We start from the raw sequence: 19,438 nt of genomic DNA, 5'->3' as shown, positions 1-19,438 counted from the left end.
AGGTTATCTCTGCTTCTGTTTCTTGTCAACCACTAAATCGTTCTTATTATGACTAAACCATAGTTAATCTATTGCTTAATCGATAAGTCATAAAATGGCAACTCAATCCCAATAAAAGTGTGCAGGAATTGGTCACTTTCACATATGTAGCAGCAATCAATTTCGTTAAGAAACAGTGACAGATCAACCAACATCCTACAAATCACTTCGTCATATTTAATTTCCTTTTCAAAGTTTACATTATCTATCTTTGTATTTACAATTATGAATCATACATCAAATTATAGACTTGGATTAACCAGCACCACAGAGACCCAGATCAGCATTATCATCCTCATGATCATGAGCAGCATAAGCAGCCAAGTTCAAGTACTTGTCCTGGTCCATCTTACCCCTCCACCTTGCCCTGCAAATCACACAATAAGCTGACCTCCTCCCTGTGCTCCTCTTCCACTTCAACAAGCATTCTTCATGAATTGGGTTTCTACATGTCCCACAAGCCACCACTCTATCTTCCTTTCCCATCTCATCTAAGCAAACAGGGCAGGTACTACCATCTTCAATATCTATGCTTGGTCCTGTTGATGAAGAGCCCCGATTTCTTTGAAAAAACAGCTGGTGAAACCTCTGGCGCACACTGACCCCGGCCAGTGCTTCGGGCAGCGTGGGCAGCCCCAGGAGGCGGCTGACCTGGCACGGCCGGAGAGTTCTCCTCCTGAGACACGTGTCATCAAGGGGGAGACCCAATACCCGGAGCAGCACAAACAGTATGTGCTTGCATGGGGTTGCACGGTCGGGACACGTGCATGAAGGGATGGTGGATAAGGCCACGGTGTACACGTTCCCGGTGGCGCCCAAGACAAAGAAATTGGATTCGGAGCGGTGGAGGAGGCGGAGGTGGTGGTGGAGGGCCCGGACTACCCGGTCCGCGAAGGGTTGTGTGGGTTTGAACCGGGTGCGCGGCTCCCGGTGGTGGTGGTGGTTAGGTAGGGAGGAATTGGAGGCAACAGATTCCATTGGGCAGTTATGGCAGTTAAGGTTGTTGGTAGTTGAAAACCTGAAATGTGATTTTACTTTTGGGAACAAAATAAGGCAAGGTAAGGTGTTTGATAAATGGGATTTATAGGGGAATGTGGTTGGGATTCTTTGTGTGGGTTTGAGGAGTACGTGAGGGATAGCGGGTGGGTAGAGAAGTTGGTGAATTTGGAGAATTTCAAAACCTTGAGTTGGAGTAATGTGAGGGTAGACCCTCAACCTCAAGCCACTTTTTTGCTACAAAAGAATGACAAACAAACCACTCTATCTGCAAATAAAATTGAATGCCAATTGCCAAACCCAATTTCTCTTTAGAACATATAAAGTACTTAGTTATAGTCTTATAGAATGAAAAACACTGATTTTATGTAGTGCTGAAAGATCTGTAACACTGATGTAATGTAACCAATGCTAGCAATCAATAAGGCTAAGATCAGGTAACACTGATCTAAAAACAGTGTTTTACACCACACAGTAATATATATATATATTTTGTCAAAAGAAGAATTAGCAGAGAAAGATGTCTTTTCTCTCTAGAGGAAAAAGTTTAGAAATTTTTTTGATAACGAATAATATATTTTTTTGGTTAATGGGAATGTCCAGGACATGAATTTGAGATGTCAAATTTAAGATAGCTGCCAGCAGCTGCCAAATAGAGCTTAGAAAATTACATTTTTGTTCCTTATTTAACAAAAAAAATAAGGGATTAATGTCATTTTGCTCCTCATATTATTATATTTGTATCAGTTTGGTCCCCAAATTTTTAATTTGAAAAAGTAAGGACTTTGACTTTTTCAAATTTGCTAATTGAGATTATTTCGTTAATTTACACATTTTTCATCCAAATTAAATGAGAAATGAAATAAGAAAAAATTGTAAGATCTAAATGAAAGAGTTCATTTTGCCCTAAAAAATGATCTTACGTAATTGGCATATGGTGCTATGTAAACGGAAATTTAGATGAAAAATTTGTAAATTGACAAAATAATCTCAATTGATAAAATTAAAAAAATTTAAAATCCTTAATTTTTAAATTAGAAATTTATAAATCAAACCGATCCAATTGTAATAATTTAGATAACAAAATGACATTAATCCCGTTAAATAAGAGAGCTGCTATTTGCACACCATTTTTTTTTCTTTTTGCACGCATTTTTCTCTTACACACCTCCTACCATCTTCTAAAATTTTAAATTTCTCTTTTACACACCCCTCCCATTACCAAAATACCTCAACGTCATTAATCTCACCAAAATTTCTCACTACACACCCACATAATCCAAACACTACACACCCCACCCCAAAGATGAATTTTTAAATTAAAAAAAAAAAAAACAAAGAACAAAAAAAAAATGTTGAAACCAGCCCAGCCCCTCCCCCTCCCTCACCCACCCCGACAACCTCTCTCCCTTCCCCTCCCTCACCGACCACCTCCCTCCCACTCTCCTTCCCTCACCCGACCACCTCCATCTTTCTCTCTCTCTCTCTCTCCTCCCCGCAACACTGACCCTCGTATTTCTCTCTCCTCCTCGCAGCACCTCCTCCTCCCCCGCAACACCAACTAAAAAATAAAAAAATTGCAGGTTCGGCAGACCAGTGCCGAACCCGTCGGTTTCGTTCGGCAGGTACCCATCGAACGAACCAGGTTTGTTCGGCGGTTACCTGTTGAACGAAACCGACGGGTTCGGCACTGGTCTGCCGAACCACCTGCCACCCTTTTTTTTTTTTTTTGCTATTTGCTTGGGCGAGAAGAGAGAGAGAGAGATAAGAAGAATGTGGTAGTGGTGGTGGCTGTTTTGGCTTAGGTAGAGGGAAGAAGAAGGTGGTGATGGTGGCTGTTTTGGTGGTGCAGGGGCTGGGGGGGTCGGTGCAGGGGCTGAGGGGCTAGGTGGGTTGGGTGGAGGGGGGAGGCCGGAGGGGGAGGGGGAGGGGGAGGGAGGGAGGGGTGGGTCGGGTGAGGGGGTTGAGGGGCTAGGTGGATTAGGTGGAGGGGCTGGCTGGGGGAGGGTTGGAGAAGAAGAAGAAAAAAAAAAAAACAGGGGAAGGGGTGTGAACGAGAGAAAAAAGAGAGGGAAATAAGGGGGCTGTATAGTTTTTTTTTTTTTTTTTTTTCTTAATAGGGGTGTGCAAAAAGAAAAAATAGGGTGTACAAATAACAGCTCTCTTAAATAATTACATTTGTTTTTGACTTTCCGTTTTGTCCCACTTACCTTCATATCCTGCTTACAACCCACCAAAATTCTCTTTTCTTCTCTGAGAAAGTACTCCTTTTGCTGTAAACCACTGAACAAAACCCATGTTTCCAAACGCTTCTCGGCATCCAAACAAGGTATTTTTATTCAATTCCATTTTCATCACTTAGTTTTCTCCCTCTCACTTTTGGCTTTCAATTTCTTCGCTTACCCCGAGTTGGGTTTCTGGGAATTCCGGGAAAAGGAAACCAGACAGAGTTCCCAGCAGCCAAACAGAAAAAGATTGCATCTTTCTCATATGGGTTCATCAGGACCCTCCGTTTGGCTGCCAATAAACTGGGGAAGAAAGTCAAGAGACCATATTGTTGTATTAGAACTTTCGTTGAGTGGAAATTTGTACTTCTTATGACTCAAATAACAAAATCAGTCGAAATTCAATAATCTAGTTTATTTTCTACTTTCTAATCTGCTAACAGTGGAATTTATATCAATTTTACTCTCATGGGTATCATTGAAAGCAGCAGCAGCAGCAAGAAAAAGAATGGTTGGCATTGAGTTTTAGGCCAGAGAACTTTATTCCAGGAGTTGTCATTGGTTTCATTCTTGGGTTGTTGTTGGATTTATCAAAACCCGGGAAGGGTTACTCAAAGAAGAACAATTTGGCAGTAAGCAAGCTCCAACAGCGAAGCATGGTCTCAAGTAATGGCGATGAAGAGCTTAAAATGGTGTGTTTCTTATTGCCTTCAGCTCCTATTACTATTGAATTCTTATGTTATTGGTAGTACCTTGAGCTTTGTACTATCTATAGCTTGGACTAGTGTTACTGTTGGTGTATTCCATGCTATAATATTTGTTAACATGTCTTGCTATACATAGGCCTCATATAAAGGATAAAGTTGATTCGAGTAGCTGGTTGTTAATCATTGAGGAGTAACTTGATGAACAAATTATATTGAATTACGAATTCGTCCAGGACATTATAGATTGCATGAACGAATTATATTGACTACTACTACATTTGTTGGGGAACTGTTAAATCATAAAAGTAGCCAGTTATTCGAATTTTTATTTCTACTCTTTTCTAGAGATTGTTAATGAAAAGCATATGTCGAGTTTGTAATGATTTGATTTGAGTTTATGTGTTAAGTAGGTTTGTTGTTTTGGTTGTTGAAATATTCTCTGATTTCAAGTGGTGAACTGCTCATGACAGGTTCTGGTAGTGAGACGAGACCTGAAGATGACAACTGGAAAAATCGCATCTCAGTGTGCTCGTAAAATACCTTAAACTCTAATTTTTAATTTAGTGCATCTAATATTGATTTTCCACCATTACTTCACCTCTCGCATCCTCAACACCCTATTCTTGATTTCTTTTGCTGAATCATTTGGTGAAATATTTCTTTCACAAACTTGCAGATGCTGCCACTGGCATGTATGCAGAACTGGTGCAAAGGTGATTATGACTGGCTTCTTCTATTTTGAACATTAAAGTTTACTCTGATTCAATGATCTCTCTCTCTCTCTCTCTCTCTCTCTCTCTCTCTCTCTCTCTCTCTCTCTCTCTCTCTCTCAAGACTGCACCTTTGTGCTCTTATGCGCAAGCCCTCATACAAAAGTTAGCCTTTTTGCAATATTTGAGGACAGAAAAGTTAACATCTGTAACCATGGTTTTGAAAGTGTGCAGAGAAATTAGTGTAATTAGTAGCTACTCGTACAATGATGCAATCAGTGAAGAAGTGGAATGCAGACAACCCCTGAGTCTTTATGTATTTATTAATGATGTACCATTATATCAAAGCTATAACGTCTAGTATTCATTGCAGCCACCGATCCCTTTTGATACAATGGGAGCAATATGGGCAACCCAAAATAGTGGTTACTTGCAAAAATCAACAGGAAATGTAAGCAGATGATTTGGTTCATAAATAATATAGCTCACTTAACAAACATGTCTCTTTGTTGCTGAATTGTATTTGTGGGCTAAGATTCTGTTTTTTTTTTTTTTTTTTAGGAATAAGCTGAAGGAAGCAGCTGAGAGTATTGGCCTTCCAACTTTTGTTGTTGCTGATGCAGGGCGAACACAGGTAAAATGTTGCAATCTCAGAATGTACGGAATCAGTCTGAAGTCAATTAAAGGCATTTAAAACTAGTAAGACAACTGTGTTATTGTGAGGAGTATCGGTTCCTTATCCAAAAAAGCAAAATCTTGAGAGGGTTGAACTTTTGCTCGTAGCTGGTATGAGTGTACCTGGAGAAATGCAATTGCTATTTAGTTGCTGAAATTATATGTCTATTAATAAGTAGTTCTAAATTTTTGTCTTCAAAAGAAAACGATGAGATTATAGCTTTTTCTGGGGTCTGGAATAAGATTGTAGTTAAGATCTTGACATTCACTTTATTATGCTCAGGTTGCAAGTGGGTCAAAGACAGTTCTTGCCGTTGGACCTGGTATGCATCTCACACTTGGCTGGAAAATAGCTTTGTTGCATGCTTTTGTAGACAAATGTAACACCCTTTTGCTGAATCGATGGAAGTATTGGAAAGATGTTTAAGATCTTAGATTATAAAACAAATTGAAATTACTGCCTGTCTTGTGATTATTGTGGCTTTCTACATTACATGCTCTTGAATTTACCATAATTAAATATGAAAAAATAACCCAATTTAAAGGAGGTGCCTTCTTATTATTTTACTTTTTGTGCAGGACCAAAAGAAATAGTAGATTCAGTGACAGGGAAACAGGGCCTCCTCTGACAATGCTGTAGAAACAAAGACCTGAAACACCATTGTTCTTCCATATTCCATGGGAGCTTTTCTCGTCTTGGTTTTTTCTTCTCTAATTGAGGCCTGTCATGCTGAAGAGATGGTTTATCTGTTTCTTAGTAATATGCCATTAAGAATCCTGTAGACCTAACCCCACTGCCACTGGTGGATAAGAAAGGTGGACTTGTATCTTGAATTTTCCATTGTTCTGATTCAAATGTATGTTGAACAAATTGTAAAATTTCTAGGTATATTTATATCATTCATTCTCTTGACACCCGAAAGGACCATGAATTGTATATTGAAACTAGTGTACTTTGGAACTGCTTCGTACCTGTTGTGTGAAGAATTGAGCATGAACTTAACAATCAATGATTTTGTATAAACTTTTAAATGGTCTATGTGAAGCCATTGAGACTTGAGAATTTTGTTTTCATTCGGATTCAATCGAATTTTGCATAGAACACATATACGACTTAGGGCGTCTTAAGACTCGATGAGAGAAATAAATATATAAAACTTATTTAATTTATATGAAACAAAATTCAATCTCTAGTCTCTAAGTGTCACAATTTGTAGAAGACTTCACTAAATAGACCATTTTTCCCACTAACAATACAATCATCCAAATCACTTCTAAAGCAATCAGAGTCCACAATATCAAATTTGATTTCAAAAAAAAAAAAAATCACTTTTCTTTCCCTGTGAATTAATTTGCTAGGGGAAAATAGTTTTTCTTACTAAGAAGTCTTTAATAATATTCCTCATCACCTTTTGGTAATTTCACCAAAATGCTAAACCCCATTAGAGCCCTGGCTCTCCAACGACTGTAAGTGTCATCCCCAAAACCCTAGCTCTACCATTTCTCCGCCGTGTTCTCCAATGGCCTCTCGCTGCAGATCTCTTTCAAAGCCGACTCTCTCTCTTCTCAAATCCACCGTGACCAAACCAACGATCAAGCCCACACCCATGTCTTCGCTCCCCTCCACTCGCTCCTCTCTCACAATGTCAAGGTAAGCAAGCCCTTCAAACCCATTTTCACACCCATCTTTTGCAAATTTTCCTTTTGGGATTGTAATTCAGGTCGTTATCTCCAACGGGGTTTCATCAAATTAGCAAAGTTTTTAACTTTTTCGACCTTTTGAATTTCAGGCCGATTCCTCAGTTGGGTTCTCTGCAATCTTTGCTTCCGTTTCACACAGCGGTCTCTTCGGCTCGGCTCACGTCGTGCCTCGGCATTGACTCGAGGAGCTCGAGGTCGTTGTCTCAGGGTATGCTCGGTGCAAACCCGGGAGTTTGATATCTCCAATGTTTTGTATTTATTATCTGTAAGCAACTTTTTTACTCCATAATGAGCGAATATTGAATCCTGAATTTGTATTATTCTTTCTTTGTGTTGTAATTTGCTCAATTTGTTTTGGTCGTACTAAAATTGGTGAAACTGATATTCAGAAAATTGTTAGTCTAGTATATCACTCTGGTCCCTTATACCTTTAGTAGTTGGTTAGTGGGATTTGGTATACTTCAATTCTTTTTTGTTAATGTAATTTGTATTAGTAGCCCAAATTTTTGGTTTGAGTTCAAGTTTAGAGGAACATATTTGGGCCACATTGTTCATAAAATTTAGAGGGTATATGACATCTAAAACAGCTATAGTACTGCTCAAAGAAACCTTCTGACACTGATATTTTAGATGCTCTATTTGATATGCATGTCACAATTGTGAATTCATCTATTATTATGTGTTTTCTATGATAATACATAGCGTTCTTTAAGATTCAAATTTCTTGCAATTGGAACCTCATATATAGGGGATGGTGGTAGGTGTAAAGTGCTGCCAATAATGGTGAAAATCAGTTGTTTCATGTTTTGCTCTCCTTCATGTGGTCGTTTAACCATGATATGTGGCAAGCAAAAATATCATGAATAGAAGACAACTGGAGCCAAATTGCATACCCCATACGAAATACTTGACATAGTTATGGTTAGGATAAACTTCCAATTAGCAAGAATTATTTCCACCTAATGTTTTTGAGAGAGCATTTGGTATGTAGTTCTTGAAGTCATCTTACAAAATAAAAAGGGAATATCTGAGGAGTATGCATCTAATCCGTGCATTCTAATGAAACTATTGGGTCTACCTTTTTTTAATTTCCTATTATTGAAGTTCAGTTTCAATGTTTCATAGTGTTGTGCATTTATTTTTCTCTTTGGTCTTGCGAAGTCAGGAATGGTGTGTGACCTCAGTTCATTCTCCAAACATGATAGTCCTTACAAACTTAAAGGTTGTCATGACTCAAGAAAATTTTGTTCAACACTTAACATTAATTTTATGCTGTTGTAGATATGATGAATAATGATGATTATTATTTTAAAATGTATTATATGATTTGTGTGGATTGTACAATGATAATTATGATTCCATGCTGGAAGACCTTGTGGTATTTTGGGGGGTTCTTCAACCATGCAGTATAATTAACTTCTAGATGTCTAGACTAGTTGGTTTTTTAATCACACGGCTAGACACTAACTTCTGTTCTATGGTATAAGCATTGAGATCAAGATTCAGTTTTTCCCGTTTTGAGGTGAAGAGCTAGTAACCAATAATTAATGTGGGAGGAGCAATCCTATTTGTCAAGGCTGAAGATAGGTATGAAAGGATTGAACTTGGTTTATGAGTAAAATACCCATCATTCTTTGGGTCTCGAGTACTTTATTCTTAACTTTGGCACAGTGTATTCTTCATAGATGGGCAATGGTACACTCAGAATCACTGAAATTTGCTTTCTGTTTGAATATTATAAGTTTTATCTTTAAGTGTGTAACATTACAACACTACTAATTTTGCCATTCTTAATGAGATAATTTACTCTTGAAAAAGGATTTATCTATCAAGTCCTAGGATTGACATGTACTTTTCAGTTCTAATGGTGGTTGGCAACTAAACTTTTTGCACTCTATACAGCAATACTTATGAATTATGATATATCTGATTTAGTTGGTTTCTGTACGTTGTTTACTAACGATTCAGTTCACTTGATTTATAAAGTTGTTTTTTAGTTATATTGCTAATGTTATCGTCCTTTTTTTTTATAAATATATTCAGAACTGGGTCTCAGTGTGCCTCGATAAAGAGATTGAAGTTGGAAGATAGAGGCTAAGAGATGAGTGCCATCAGCTCTGTTATCAGCATGTCCTTTTCATCATCTATTGGAGTTGAATTCTCTGACTCGTTGCTATAATTGTTGAAACTCTCCTTCAAATGCATTTTTCTACAGCATCAATGTACTACATTACAGATTTACAATCCTTTACTGGGAAAAAAATAATCATCTTTTTTTAAAAAAATATTAATATTTGGCGTCTGTTGTAAGTTCCTCCAGTTAAAGTTTTCTTCCTCATCACCAATGCATTTTCTCTTTTACTACCTCACAAATGAAATAAAGGTGGCAGCAAAAGGGATGTTGCCACGTATCATGAATTGATAATATAGAATAAGATTGTAAGCAACGTGAAGTGCAGGTGAGGATGCTGGGCGGTCGATGTGATAACGTCCGATGTCTCCCATTTCTTTGAAAACAGAGCATTGGCCTTAGAGCCAATGTCTCCATGATAACCATACACTTGCATGTTGCATGTGGGTCTCTCTCTCTCTCTCTCTCTCTCTCTCTCTCTCTCTCTCTCTCTCAAAGTCCTTTGCATCTGCACACTTGTTTCATACTCAACCATACATATGTATGAAAATTCATTCTTAATGTGTCATTTCTAAGCATGACTCACTGAAATGCTACCCCAAATATCTTCTCTACTTGACATTATGAAGTTGGGGTCCGCCCAAAGAGCTTTAGTTCAAGTGACATTGAAATGGGTAGGTAAAGATTTAGATCCTAAGTTCGAGTATAGTATCGATGTAATTAAAAGAAAAAAATCTCAGACCCCACTTCATGACTAAGATTGAACAGTTGCACAACTGTTTTCAGCAGCCCTTTTAGTGTCTATAAGCAATGGCCCAGAAGAAAATTGATTATAATCTTTCTCCTGTGTAGTGGTACTTGATTTGTTAAAATAAGATATGGATTACTACCTGTTAACAACTAGTTGGGTGGAGGTTTACCATGTGTTATGAGCACATGAAAATGAAATAGGTACTTAATAATTAATTATAGATGTTTCTTCATTTGGAGAGTCACTGTTTAGTGTTTACCATGTTAGGGCAATTGAGAAAAGCTTTAGCGTATAACTATATAATTAAAGGTGGCCCAAGTCATTGTCAGAGTAGAGGTGGCTGTGGATGGAAATTAGAGACAACCCCTTTATAATGAACATGGAAAGTATGCCCCATGCATGGAAACCCATATGTATGCTTTGGTTCGAAGATGTTAAAAATGAAACTATTTATGGACGTTGATTATAATTGACTAGCGCCCATATTTAGCATCATTGATCTTCTTTAAGTAAAGAGCATGCTTCTCTTTACTTAATTTGGCCATTTGATAGTGGAGTTGCTTTTTCTTCCATGGAGTATGGTTCAAGACTTCAAGTGATTTTCATTCCCTAACAAAATTCGAATATTTGAAACCATTTTATAACATGTGTATCTATATATGTCCTTACTTTTGTTTTTTGTTGTTTTTACATTTCTATCACTTTTTGTAATAATCAAGTCCCATCACTTTCTTGATTCTCTTTGATCCTTTACATTTTTGGACAATTGCCATTTCTTCTCTCCATTGTACAACTCTTGAGGTTTTGTCGTGCTTCTTTGCCCAATTGATGGCAAGTCATTAATTCTTTAGATTAGTTTTGATTACTTGAAATCCTTATAACCCGAGACCAATGTGAAACTTTAATTGCATGCTCCTCAGAAGTTTAATTAATTACGTGATGACTGTAAACCCTAAAATCATATAAAAATTTATTACTTAGTGGGCTATAAAAAAATTTTCCCTTGCTTATGAGTTATGACTTATGACATTAAAAATAAATAAAAAATAAATAAAATAAATTTCCAAAGTATTACACGCAGTGCAGCTTTATAGTATTAATATTAATGAAGAAACTTGTGTCTGTGTCAGTGATGGCATCATAAACCACTGACTGGTGCATGAGGGCATGAAAAAGAGGCACGTGACCACCGCAAACTTTCCCACCCTTCTACACTAATGTACAAATGTTAATCACAAGAAAGAATCAATTTTTTTTTAAAAACTTTGGGTTTTGAAAATAATTATTAATTCCCACCATTGGGTTCCTCTGGCCGGTTTCCCCTCTTATTTCTTTTTCTTTTACAATTCTGTTGGTTAACCAATCGATAAAACTAAACAAAACTACATAGCCAGCTTATAATTAAAGAATATATATTAAAAGTACTAGCTTAAATATATGACAATATTAATACATTATACAATTAACTCAACAGGCCTTTGGATCAGCGTTGTCTAGGATCCTGCATGCATATACATTGTACATAACATATTGTCAACTATAAGTCTATAACAACTTCATTAATTTTCATAAAATATTACAACTAAAAATCTCTCTCTAACATTGTATTTAGGTCAAACCGAACTCATTTTAAAATAAATTGACAAAAAAAAAAAAAAAACCAAGACTAATAGAAAATTCAAATCCATATATATATATAAGATAAAGACTTGTAATACTATGGGTGTTGGTCCTAGACTTGTGCTGAAATCTTTAGGAAGTGAAGGAATTGAACCCACGTGCAATTAAATAAAGGAAGTGGGTTTGCGAAACACATGCATGTTCAATCATTTTGGTTTTCATTGGAAAAATCGATCTTCATTTTGATTTTCTCGAAGTCTTAAAAAGGTGGGAAAATTTGTGCAAGAAGATAGTAACAAATTAATTAATTCCGCCAACCGGATTTTGTGTATGCAGCAGAAGAAGATGTGAAAAATCTGTTTGGCCTCAATCTCTGATGCTTTTTCTTTCTAACATTCTCTGCAATGGTTAATCCCCGGCCACTGGCTTACAACCAGTTTTTCACTGAATTTCATGCACATAATAAATATTTAATATTAATTACGTAGAATATTTATCATAATCTCTAGCTGGCCACACAGGCCATACGGCCCATACATCAAATTATTTATTTCTTTTCCTCTTGTCTTTTGGGTCTGCAACAAAAATCTAAATGTAGCTGGCTACAGCTATCATCTTTTAATTCTATGAACTAATGAGTAATATACATATATATATATACATCTTTTAATTTTAATTCTATCGTGTGTTTATATATATATATATAAGAATGCTATCTATTTTCTCCAATCTACTTTCTTCATTAATTTTCTCTTTTATTATTTTTATTCTGCAATTAATATAGATTTATGATCAGAACCGTTAATTTTTAATTCTATAAACTAATGAGTAATATATATATAGAAGAATGCTATCCATCTTCTTCAATCTATTTTTTTTATTAACTTTCTCTTTTATTATTTTCATTCCGCAATTAATGTAAATTTATGATCGAAACCATTAATTTTTTAGATCTAACTATGAAGATTATCTCTGCAAAAAATCAACTAAATCAAAAATCGTTTAATTATGTAACTGTGATCAAATAAACAGATAATTTTAATTAAAAGATGATAGCTGGCTACAGCTATCATCTTTTAATTCTATGAACTAATGAGTAATATACATATATATATACATCTTTTAATTTTAATTCTATCGTGTGTTTATATATATATATAAGAATGCTATCCATTTTCTCCAATCTACTTTCTTCATTAATTTTCTCTTTTATTATTTTTATTCTGCAATTAATATAGATTTATGATCAGAACCGTTAATTTTTAATTCTATAAACTAATGAGTAATATATATATATAGAAGAATGCTATCCATCTTCTTCAATCTATTTTTTTTATTAACTTTCTCTTTTATTATTTTCATTCCGCAATTAATGTAAATTTATGATCGAAACCATTAATTTTTTAGATCTAACTATGAAGATTATCTCTGCAAAAAATCAACTAAATCAAAAATCGTTTAATTATATAACTGTGATCAAATAAACAGACAATTTTGATAATAATTTAATTCACTATTTGTTTATTTGATAAAGATTACATGATCAAACGATTTTTAATTTAATTAATTTTTTACATAAATAATCTTCAAATAATTATCTAAAAAATGAACAGTTTCAATTATAAAAATAGATTGTGCAATGAAAGTAGCGATAAAAATACAGTAAATTTACAAAGGTGCAACATTTCTGTCAGGCAAATTATGATTAGGTTGGAGACCTATCACTTGGTGATGTTGGGGGTCTCAACAAGATAACATGATTATCTCTCACCAGACACCAATTCAGTGGGTACACATTTGGACAACAATATGTGCACAAAATCACTATTCCATTTCAATGCGCAGCCCAGGTCCCATAATATGTGCTATTCGATCTATTACCATTTACCACCTTATACATAATTAATTCCTAGGAACTATATATATATAGGGACAGGAAGCTAGGAATTCATGCAGTACGTACACAAAGATTTAAGAATATTAAGGACTATAACCTTCTTAGTTATAATAATAATGATGCATGTGTTAGATAATCATTAACTCAAAAATGTTGTTCTACAATCTTAATTTAAGTTGGAGGTTTCAAACTCTAGACTTCTTAAAATTAGATTTTTTTGTATCATATTAGACGATCAATGAATTATAAAAGTTTAAATTGGTGAATAATAAATCTAATAGATCAATATCAAGTTCACTGACTCTAATTTTGAACTCATCGATCATTGGAAGCAACTAATCTAAACTCTAAAGAACGTGGTAGGGGGTAAACGATGAACATAACTAGTGCATGTTCGATCAATTGGGTTGTGGGACCATCAGAGTACTACTGTACAAGTCACACTGTCACAGACATAGAGAAAGAGCCAACGTCACCAAATTATTAAGGCCTTTTTATCAACTGTTCGTTCCACGACATACATTAAACTCTACTGCACATATAATTTTCAATTTTTCACACACTCAGCTCATTAACTAAAGTAGCTAGAGCACCCTATTTTATATAATTAGTTCAGTTGTATTTAATTCTCTTCAATGAACCAAAAAAAATTCAAAATTCAGTTAGGAAAATTACTCGGGAAGATTAGGAAGAATTGTAATAATAAAAAAAAAAAATAACATTACGAATTTAATTGTCTAATGTTAATTAAAAAGAACTGGGCCCCACTAAATTAACCTCGAAAGTTGCCTAGCTAGCTACTCTAGCGCAGCGCCCCCAACCACTAGATGAGCTGCCGGAAGTCGGGCCCCACGTGTTGGTGGATCAAGTAATCTCCACCGTTGGTTACATCAAAAACCATATTCGGATGGTGATGATGATGGTGGTGGTGCTGCGGTGGCTGATGATGAAGAAAGTGGTGTTGAGCCCTGACCATCTCCTTCTGGCGCCGCAGCTCCAGCACCTTGCGGTGCGAGTTGGAGTGCTTCGTCAGCACGAAAGTCGGGCTGGCTGCGGGCCGGTATTCGGGCACCAGCCGGCCCGACTTGTAGCGGACCCCACAGGCGTTGCAGAGCGTCTTGGGGCCCATGGGCCCGGTCCGCCACTGCGGGGTCTTCTCCGTAGCGCAATGCAGGCACTTCCGACCGTCTGCAGCGGTGCCTTCCGGGGTGGCCTCTTTCTTCTTGGGAGCGGCGGCTTTTACGGTCTTCGTGACGTCAGCCGGCTCCGGTTTTGGTGTCGTCGGAGGGACAAGGAGGAGGCGGGACGTCCAGTTGCATGGAGCGGCCCGAGAGCGCTTGCTGCGGGCCTTGGCGGGTACCACCCGGTTGAGTATCGGGTTGTTATTGGTGTCGGGTTGGAATTGGCGGGTCTCGGAGGCGGCCTCGTCGGACTGGGCTTTCATTCCAGATATCAACTGCATCTGCTGTATTTCCTCGCTGGAAAACCGTGGTTCCTCCACGATAAATTCGAGGCCAGCTAAACCATCGTTGACGTACTGTCAAAAGTCCAAAAATTACATAATTAATTATTGCAGAATTTAACTATGCGTACTGTAGCCTGAAATGAATTAATTAATATTTTGTATTGATTTACTTACCGGGTCCTGGAAGACAGTGGCGAAATTGGGGCAGCCGGTGTCGCTGGCGACGACATAGGGCTCGGAGCCGGAGAAAGAAGAGGAATTACAGCTGCTGTCGATGACGTTGGTGACGGTGGAAGAATCGGTGGAATTGGAAATCCCGGTGAGGGTGTCGAAGATATTGCCGTCGTCACCAATGTCATCGTTCGGAATGTCCAAATAGGCTTCCACTTCCACCATATAATTCTCGCTGCCGCCACCGCCACCATTGCTCTTAATAATGTTATCCAGAGAGTACTGCCGATTTTCGGCCGTGAATTGTGTGCAAAAACTGTTCTGAAAATATTCGGGTGCCTCCATAGCTGCTGCTAATAGGTTTACTTCTTAATTTCTGTTTTGGTTTTTGTTTTTTTGGTCAGGTTTTCGTGTTCAGGCAGAGAGGAAATGGTAGTAGTGAGAAGAGAAAATAGTGGGAGAAAATAGTGAGAGAAAGTGTAGGAAGAGGGAGAGCCCAGAGGGTTTATTCTGCGTTTCAAAGGGGACAGACGGACACCTAAAATGGTGGATTTTTATGAGACCAAAATAAAAATAATTAAAGTGAAAAAAATAACTTAATAATTTAAAGAAGCTTTAATTTATTTGTGGTTAAAAAGGAAATCTCCCCAACTTCCTTTCCTGCCCTTTTGCTTTTTTCCCTTCCTTTATGTTCGGCTTACCAATTTTGCCCCCTTGCTTTTATGTGGCATTATGGAGTCACAGTTGTATTCAATTCGTACAAGAGCCGACAGCTGGCTGCTGGCGTTGGAGATTTCTCAAGGTAAATTCACGGAAGCAACCGAGATGAAACGGTAAATCACATAAGTCGGTGGGGCCCTCTCTTTGTTTGAGCCCTTGAAATCGAACGCACGTGCGTTGATGATCACCCAGTTGTACAACAATAATCACGGCATGTACCACACGTCGGTCCACTCACAATCATCGAGTACATACATACATACGCACGTTGCTTTTAAAATTTAGACTATACACTACCAGTACCAGCAAGCCATGGACAAATTTGCCAATTCACAATTAACAGTGCCTCATACTTGGAGGGTAAAAACGTCAAATAGACATTAATTTTAATTGGATTATTTATTCAAAATATATAGTTAAACGTGATTAAGAGTTAAAATTCCACCCCTTAGGAACCGATCTAGCAGGTTTCTCGCTGAGACTTGTGCATTAGCGTCCAAGTTTATACAGACCGATTCCTCTGCTTTAATTTTTCTGGGGAGACGTGTTTTTATTTTTATTTTTTCTTTTCACTCTGATTTTCACCTAATTTTTTAATTGCTTACAATATTGTTTTAATTTTAACGAACCACTCTTCCCCTGTGCAAGCTCACTTGTGAGCACGACGGTTACAGCTCAACTTGGTGAAATGAATGGCGATCTGCCCACGTGTCCTCCTATTCTTAAACCCTGCCATTTCGGACTTTCACTTTTCACCTCAACTTGCCGAGTAGGATTATGAGCGAGTCTATTGTTATTTGTTAAAAGCTAAATTTTTTTTATTTTTTTATTTTTTTTTCTGTTTTGAGAATCATTTTATGTTTTCGTCTTCATCGCTCTCACATTTCTCGTCCTTTTTACTTTTTACATGTTTCTCCTTGTTAATAACCACAAAAAAAGTTAGGAAAGAGACGTTAAGTTATTAGAATAATTTGTACTTATATGAAGATGGAGATGAATTACATTACAATAACAATATTACTTATTACTAGGGCCTATATATGACTATATGCTTTCAAAACATTTTCGTAGAATTTACATTTATTTTAAAAGTTGAAATCAAGCAAACTCTAAAATCGGGATATCTGTAATATTTTGATCACATAATATTTGAAATTATTAAAAAAATAATAATGTCATTTTGAATTCTAGTATTTTTAAGGAAGTTAAACGACATTACATGGATGAAAAATGTGTAAATTGTCAGGAAAATCTTAATTGGCAAAATTGAAAAAATCAGGGTCTTTAATTTTCTAAATTAGAAGTCTAAGGAGCAAACTAATACAAGTGTAATAGTCTGAGGAGCAAAATGATATTAATCCTTAAAGTTACCGAAATGGAATCATAAATTTTAAAATCAAATAATTTATATGGAATTAATAATGATGATGTAATTTATCGTTAAAAGAAAATAAAATTAATAACTAATAAGTATGATCAATTATGAAGTAGTAAAATTTTTTACAATAATTATTTTGTTTAGTAGTGGTATGGAGTCACTATTTAGTGGTGGTACCTAATTTCTCATTTGATTTAGTAATATGTCTTCAAATATAATAAACGATAGTTGTTGATTAATTAGAAAAATAGTAAAATCCGTACTATTCTTATTACGTTATTTCATATTCATTTATTTGGTATAAACTTTATTTAATTTTAATATCTATATATATATATATATAAAAAGAAAACATGATTGGCTAAGTAAAATTTTCAAAATTTTAAAAAATATCTATATAAATATAGAGTAAAATAGTAAATAAACAACCTCTTAAAAAATTGAAAAAACTAAAAATAAAAAATGAGAACATCTCCTCAAAGAAGAGGAATCACATATATAAAAATAAAAAATTTATTTGTGAGCTCCTGTCAATGGACTAGATGAATATTGTTGGCAAAGTCAACAATGGTAACTCTCGCTGATATAGTTATATATACTAGAAAAATGGAAAACCATGTCTGCCCAATTACCAAATTTACCATGCACATATATGATATATATATATATATATATTCTCTGAGAAGGTCAGCTGATGATGAACACGCTGTTAAATGTCGGGTTTGTCCGTTGGCCAAAAAAAAAATGTCGGGTTTGTCCTGCACCAAAAAAATAATGTCCGGTGTGTCACCACGTGGCAGACATCGAGAAGTGCAGGATGAGAAAAGTGGGGCCCGGATTTGATGATACCAATCCCTAGGTTGGTCTAGAATGGATAAGGTGTTAATTCTTATTTATTACTGAGAAATATTTTATTCAACATTTTATTTATTAGATTCTTCATTTTGATTTTACTTTTTTTTCACTTTTTTGCGTGAATTAAAAGGAAAGCCTGAAAAAGTGAAGGTACCTGGGTCGTTGCTTGGCTTGGAGGGTTTCATTTTTCAGAGATTTTTTGTCTTCTATGTTTTTTTTTTTTGTTCGGAAAAAAGAATATCGTCGTTCGTGATTTTTTTCAGAAATATGTTGTAAACTTGTAATTTAGATGTGTAGGGTCCAATTTGCACGTGATATGGTTGGGTGTAGTGTCAGCTGCACATGTGAGTGCTCCGCTCGTGTCAAAAGCCAAAACTGACGGTGGTCAATGACACGTGGCGAGAATCTATGGGGCATTGCCTTTTCTGAGATGCTGCGACCGGATATGTTAGAAATTTCAACTAAAAAGATATGTTTTTTTTTTTTTTTTGAGGGAAACCAAAAAGATATGTAAGAAATTAGAAGATATATATATATGGTTCATTTTTATAGTTTACTCGATAACGTGAGAGCAAGTGTCGGGTTGGTCACGTGAGAAGTGGGTACTGCACGTGCTTCCACCTCCAGAGTTCGGGTCATCCAGTGAGAGCAAGTCACGTGGTAGAGAGTATGGACATACGCTCTGGTTTTATCTTCAAGGTGGTTGCTTGTCGCAACTCATAAGCCCATTTATATAACTATGTTGCGTTGATTGATCTAACATTTATAGGACGTTCATGCATGTGCCAAGATATACTTACTAGTTATCCACTAGAATTATGGGGCAATTAGCTTCTTAAATTAAGTTAAATTACGTGTGAAATAACTAATTAACGACTAAGAATAATTTATTCACACGTAGTGACGAATTCAAAAAAAATTTCTGTATATGTGACATGCCCCCCTCCGCACACCAATCTTCTTCAATTGTCTAATTGTTCCTACCCTAACTTATTTGAAGCACTTCAATGTGTATCTTACTCTATACAAGCAATGTCCTAAAAAAAGACATTAAAGCAACAAGCTACTAGGGCATTTAATCATTTAACAAAGTGTGAAGTAGGGCTGATTGCCTTGATTTGGTCCCATCTAAATCCATCACTATTCACGTGAACGTCAATTATTAATATATACGAGACTTACACACATCAATGGTTGACATTTATCGACGTGTGCGTGGACGATTGTAGAATACATTGCAAAAGTAAGAAAGAAAACAGGCTGTAATTTGGCATGAATGTAATTGGGGTTGGATTAATATTCTATGATGGCACAATTTGCAATTTTCCTCTGTCAAAAGTGACAAAGGTGTAATGTAATAAGAAAGGGAATAAAAGTTGCAAGCTACATGGCTAAGT

General features: G+C 36.2%; 4 protein-coding genes across 6 annotated transcripts; 2 read left to right on the top strand and 2 right to left on the bottom strand.

The window, feature by feature from the left end:
* Window positions 1-170: 170 nt before the first annotated feature.
* Window positions 171-1,273, bottom strand: LOC147278864 (SWIM zinc finger family protein / mitogen-activated protein kinase kinase kinase (MAPKKK)-like protein). The gene has a single exon (XM_086252413.1). The coding sequence runs from the start codon at window positions 1,015-1,017 to the stop codon at window positions 295-297; it is 723 nt and encodes a 240-aa protein (XP_086108539.1). The 5' UTR covers window positions 1,018-1,273; the 3' UTR covers window positions 171-294.
* A 1,967-nt stretch (window positions 1,274-3,240) lies between these two features.
* Window positions 3,241-6,313, top strand: LOC147278863 (Peptidyl-tRNA hydrolase II (PTH2) family protein). 2 transcript variants are annotated; one of them, XM_086251431.1, is made up of 8 exons: window positions 3,241-3,364; window positions 3,752-3,952; window positions 4,438-4,498; window positions 4,644-4,680; window positions 5,051-5,128; window positions 5,239-5,311; window positions 5,636-5,675; window positions 5,932-6,313. In XM_086251431.1, exons 1-8 carry the CDS (start codon window positions 3,332-3,334, stop codon window positions 5,979-5,981), a joined length of 573 nt encoding a protein of 190 aa, XP_086107557.1. In that variant the 5' UTR covers window positions 3,241-3,331; the 3' UTR covers window positions 5,982-6,313. The 2 variants fall into 2 exon arrangements, with proteins under 2 accessions (XP_086107557.1, XP_086107556.1); XM_086251430.1 differs by having other exon boundaries at window positions 3,264-3,364; window positions 3,749-3,952.
* Window positions 6,314-6,698: 385 nt separating this feature from the next.
* Window positions 6,699-9,373, top strand: LOC147278862 (protein NONRESPONDING TO OXYLIPINS 2, mitochondrial). 2 transcript variants are annotated; one of them, XM_086251792.1, is made up of 3 exons: window positions 6,699-7,003; window positions 7,143-7,261; window positions 9,097-9,373. In XM_086251792.1, exons 1-3 carry the CDS (start codon window positions 6,873-6,875, stop codon window positions 9,120-9,122), a joined length of 276 nt encoding a protein of 91 aa, XP_086107918.1. In that variant the 5' UTR covers window positions 6,699-6,872; the 3' UTR covers window positions 9,123-9,373. The 2 variants fall into 2 exon arrangements, with proteins under 2 accessions (XP_086107918.1, XP_086107917.1); XM_086251791.1 differs by having other exon boundaries at window positions 6,734-7,003; window positions 7,143-7,318.
* A 4,845-nt stretch (window positions 9,374-14,218) lies between these two features.
* Window positions 14,219-15,537, bottom strand: GATA9 (GATA transcription factor 9). The gene is made up of 2 exons (XM_086251614.1): window positions 15,092-15,537; window positions 14,219-14,989 (listed from the first exon to the last, which is right to left on the bottom strand). The coding sequence occupies exons 1-2, from the start codon at window positions 15,431-15,433 to the stop codon at window positions 14,276-14,278; spliced, it is 1,056 nt and encodes a 351-aa protein (XP_086107740.1). The 5' UTR covers window positions 15,434-15,537; the 3' UTR covers window positions 14,219-14,275.
* Window positions 15,538-19,438: the final 3,901 nt, after the last annotated feature.

Source organism: Dryas octopetala, chromosome 7 (genome assembly GCF_963921425.1).
Source record: "Dryas octopetala chromosome 7, drDryOcto1.1, whole genome shotgun sequence".
In the NCBI taxonomy this organism is placed as follows: domain Eukaryota; kingdom Viridiplantae; phylum Streptophyta; class Magnoliopsida; order Rosales; family Rosaceae; genus Dryas; species Dryas octopetala.
The sequence above is the reverse complement of the archived record's forward strand: the minus strand, read 5'-3'. Positions and strand labels throughout refer to the sequence as shown.

What these genes read in the sequence shown, in the direction of transcription:
- LOC147278864 (XM_086252413.1), bottom strand. Translation starts at nt 1,017, where the DNA reads ATGGAATCTGTTGCCTCCAATTCCTCCCTACCTAACCACCACCACCAC.
- LOC147278863 (XM_086251430.1), top strand. Translation starts at nt 3,332, where the DNA reads ATGTTTCCAAACGCTTCTCGGCATCCAAACAAG. An exon ending in AATCGCATCTCAGTGTGCTC is followed by an intron (nt 4,499 to 4,643) that starts GTAAAATACCTT and finishes ACAAACTTGCAG; the next exon opens with ATGCTGCCACTGGCATGTAT. An exon ending in AGTTCTTGCCGTTGGACCTG is followed by an intron (nt 5,676 to 5,931) that starts GTATGCATCTCA and finishes CTTTTTGTGCAG; the next exon opens with GACCAAAAGAAATAGTAGAT.
- LOC147278862 (XM_086251791.1), top strand. Translation starts at nt 6,873, where the DNA reads ATGGCCTCTCGCTGCAGATCTCTTTCAAAGCCGACTCTCTCTCTTCTC. An exon ending in TCCTCTCTCACAATGTCAAG is followed by an intron (nt 7,004 to 7,142) that starts GTAAGCAAGCCC and finishes TTTGAATTTCAG; the next exon opens with GCCGATTCCTCAGTTGGGTT.
- GATA9 (XM_086251614.1), bottom strand. Translation starts at nt 15,433, where the DNA reads ATGGAGGCACCCGAATATTTTCAGAACAGTTTTTGCACACAATTCACG. An exon ending in CCACTGTCTTCCAGGACCCG is followed by an intron (nt 14,990 to 15,091) that starts GTAAGTAAATCA and finishes GACTTTTGACAG; the next exon opens with TACGTCAACGATGGTTTAGC.